Consider the following 3,263-nt stretch of genomic DNA (forward strand, 5'->3'; position numbering starts at 1 on the left):
TGATGGAGCTAAAGGACAGCTGGTGGAATTGGCGAGAGGATGATGGAGCTAAAGGACAGCTGGTGGAAGTGAAGGGTAGGTGATGGAGATAAAAGACAGGTAATGGAACTGAAGACACTGGAACTGACAGCTAGTGGAATTGAGAGACAGATGATGAAGCCAGAAGACAGCTAAGGGAACTGAAAGATGGATAGCACAGTTGAAGGACAGCTGGTGGAACTCAAGGATGGATGGAAGAGTTGAATAGTGGGAGCAGGAAAAGATGATGAAGCTGGGTGATGAAGTAGTGGGAACTAGAAGATGGATGATGGAGATGGGGACTTATTGATGAACTGGTGAGCGGGGCTGGGAGGAGAGGATGGATGATGGACAGGAAGGAGGGATGATGGAGCTACTATTTGGCTGATGAAGGTAGAGATCAGGTGATACTGGGGCCTGGATATTGGGGAAAGCAGGAGCAACAGGGGAACCCCGATCTCACCAAGATGGGTACCCCCGTGAGTGAGTCATAGAGAAAGACGATGGCGCTGACTAAGTTGGTGACCTGCAGGGATGTCTTGGCAGACTCAGAGCCGTCCAGCGAGGATCGCCGCTTCCCTCGGGCATCCTCCACCACAATGGCTGGCACCTCAAAGGCTGGCCGGGTTCCCAAGCCCCCCGGCCCACCCCCCTTCACCCCAACACCACCCATGGCTCTCCGAGCCTGCCGAGCCCTCCGGGGCCGGGCCCAGAGCGTCTGATAGAAGGTGATGGCCACACAGACCAACCCCATGACAATGCCCCCGAGTAGCAAGAGGCTGAAGCAGACGCCAAAGCCAAGGCCAATCTTGGAGACTATAAACTGGCAGCCGCGGGCGTAGTAGCGCTCGCCATTGTTGTGCCAGCCAATGGAGGGCAGAGTGGAGAGGATGAAGCTGACCATCCAGATGCCCATGACCGCATGCAGCGCCTGCTTCTTGGCGTTGCTGAGACGATAGTTGACGGGCCAACGCACCATCCACATTCGATGGTAGGAGAGCGAGGCGACTGTGAAACAGGTGGCCAGGGCCAGGGTGTAGTAGGTGGACACAAAGACCTTGCAGATGCTCTCGTTCCAGTCATAGTCGGAGGAAGCCTGGCGCCGGAGCTGCACTACCGCGAAGGTGGTGAGGGGCACTGCCGCCATGAGTATATGCGTGCCCGCCAGGAAGCAGAGCAGCAGCTCCAGCGGCTTGTGCTTCTGCTGCTTGGCCGAGATGCTGAGGATGATCCAGGCGTTGGCCAGCAGGGCCAGCAGCCCACAGGCCAGCCAGGACAACGCATTGGAGCGCAGGGAGGCCTCCTCTGCCCCCGCCCCACTCCGAGCCATCCTATCCTTGGCCTCCCACCCCCACCTCCCTTGAACTCCTGGGAGGGGGGGGAGGGGGCTAGGTCTCACCCAGGAGCCTCACTCACACCCCCACCCATGATGCCCGCAATCCTCGCTCTGTGGTGAGGCGGCTGCCCCTGGGCCTCACCCCACTGCTCAGCAAGGCATGACTGACCCCGCTGAGGTCAGGTGTGGAGGGCAGGGGAAGAAGCCAAGGGTCAGCAGAGGCAGTCCTCAGCCTCCATATGAGCTGGGGCCCCTTCTGAAGTTTTCCTGTGGCTGGTGAGGGGGGAGGCTGGTGGCTTTCCCAACTAGGAGTTTGGCAGGACGGATGTGCCAGGACTTCCAGGCCCAGTCTTCTTCTGGTCCTGGACCAGCTGGGGGTCTTCTGGATGCCCCTAGGGGTTCCGGGGGTGGGACTCAGCCACCTGGACAAACTGCAGGGGAGAGAGGGTGACAGAGGTAGGGCCAAGGGAGGCTGACTGCAGCCGGTTTCTTGTCCCTACTCCTTTCTCTTAAGACAGAGATTACACATCACTAGGGGCCTGGAGGTGGCTCAGAACCACGACTTTCCTGTTTCTGAATGCGATGACCATGGAGTGAGTCTGCAGACAAGAGCCCCTGCCCCTTCAGACCACGCGCCTACCATGCTGTGTCAGCCTTCCCCCCTTGGGTACTCCCAGCTTTCTTCTGCTGCTGCTCCTCACTGCTGGGAGCCCCCATCTTCACGCCCCTCTGCAATCTTCAGTCACACAGGACCACTGTAAACTGGGCTACCCCTCCCCAACCTTCCAGTCTCCTGCTACCAGTGGTCTCAGTGGTCAGTCCATTTTCAGAAGCCTGGAGTGTTCACCCTCCTTCTACCCTGCTCTCTGGTGAGATGGGAGAGAAGAGGCTGGGGCCTGGGGAGAAGGGGAGGGGGGATAGGGAATCCAAAGGCAGGGGGGAAACCACTGACATCAGAAGCATCCAGAAATGGAAAGAGGGGGAACTAGGAGGAAGGCGGAGAGTTTTAGCAGAAGGAGCAAAAAAAAAAAAGAAAAGGGCAAAGTGGTAGTATGGGGGACAGTGTCTAAAGCCCCGGAGATGGTGCTGGGCAGGGCAGTGGGCTTGGGTGGAGGTAGGGACAGGGAATGGGGGGGCTAAGAAGAAAAACCAAATGTTCCATAGGTCCTGACTGCTCCCCACTGCCCCCCTTCCCCTTCCACAGGTAGATCTTGATTGTTGTCCCCTGGCTTGGAGCCTCAGTTTCCCCCAAGATGGGAAGGCGGGTAGTCGTGGTTTTAGTGCCACTGGGCTGGGCTTTGGTGAGGGGGGAGGGCGCTGGTGACCCTAGAGCAGAGGGGGAGCTGTGGAAATGGGCACGAAGGCTTTGGGGTGAGAGGGAAATGGGGTGCAGCCGGAAGGGCCTATTGATGGGGGAAGAACCTTAGACCCTTGCCTCCTGCAAGAAGTCCTAGCTTGCCCCTCCTCGCCCCCCCAACCTTAGTCTCCTCCAAAACCCAGTACACCCTAGTTGCCATGGTAATACCAGTCAGAGGGAGGTGGAGGGATTGGTCAGGACCAGCACCCCCCTCACTACCCTCCCTTAAAGTCTCGGACCCCTTCTTCCCACCCACCCCCATCCAGGCCCCCGCGGGGGGCTGGGGAGCTAGCGACGGAAGTCTGCGAGAGGGAGTCAGGCAGGGAGGGTGTGAAGGGCAGACGGAAGGAGGTGAAGGGCGGACAGAGATCAGGGGGAGCGGGGATTGGGAATCTGCGGGGTTGCCTGGGCCGACCGGGGGTCCCTCGCCCTTTAGGGGGAAGGGGGAAGGTCAAGTGGCTCCGCCCTTCCACCACCCACCGCGCTCGCTCTCCCAAGCAGAAACAGCAGGTGGCTGGGAGGAGGGGCCGGCCGGGGGCCAGGGGAGGCCGC

The 3,263-nt window shown here is 59.5% G+C and overlaps 1 protein-coding gene across 2 annotated transcripts in view; it reads right to left on the reverse strand.

The window, feature by feature from the left end:
* GPR162 (G protein-coupled receptor 162) overlaps window positions 1–1,590 on the reverse strand; it is a 4,278-nt gene extending 2,688 nt beyond the window's left edge. The window contains exon 1 of one of the 2 annotated variants that reach the window (XM_045296006.1): window positions 545–1,590. In XM_045296006.1, coding sequence (XP_045151941.1) covers window positions 545–1,348 — 804 coding nt within the window. In that variant the 5' untranslated portion in view covers window positions 1,349–1,590. Of the gene's footprint in view, window positions 1–481 lie in introns of both variants that reach the window. The other variant, XM_004708127.2, reaches the window with a different exon arrangement.
* Between the last annotated feature and the right edge of the window lie 1,673 nt (window positions 1,591–3,263).

Source organism: Echinops telfairi, unplaced genomic scaffold, assembly GCF_000313985.2.
Source record: "Echinops telfairi isolate 266 unplaced genomic scaffold, ASM31398v2 ScPeMD7_7356;HRSCAF=8355, whole genome shotgun sequence".
In the NCBI taxonomy this organism is placed as follows: Eukaryota; Metazoa; Chordata; class Mammalia; order Afrosoricida; family Tenrecidae; genus Echinops; species Echinops telfairi.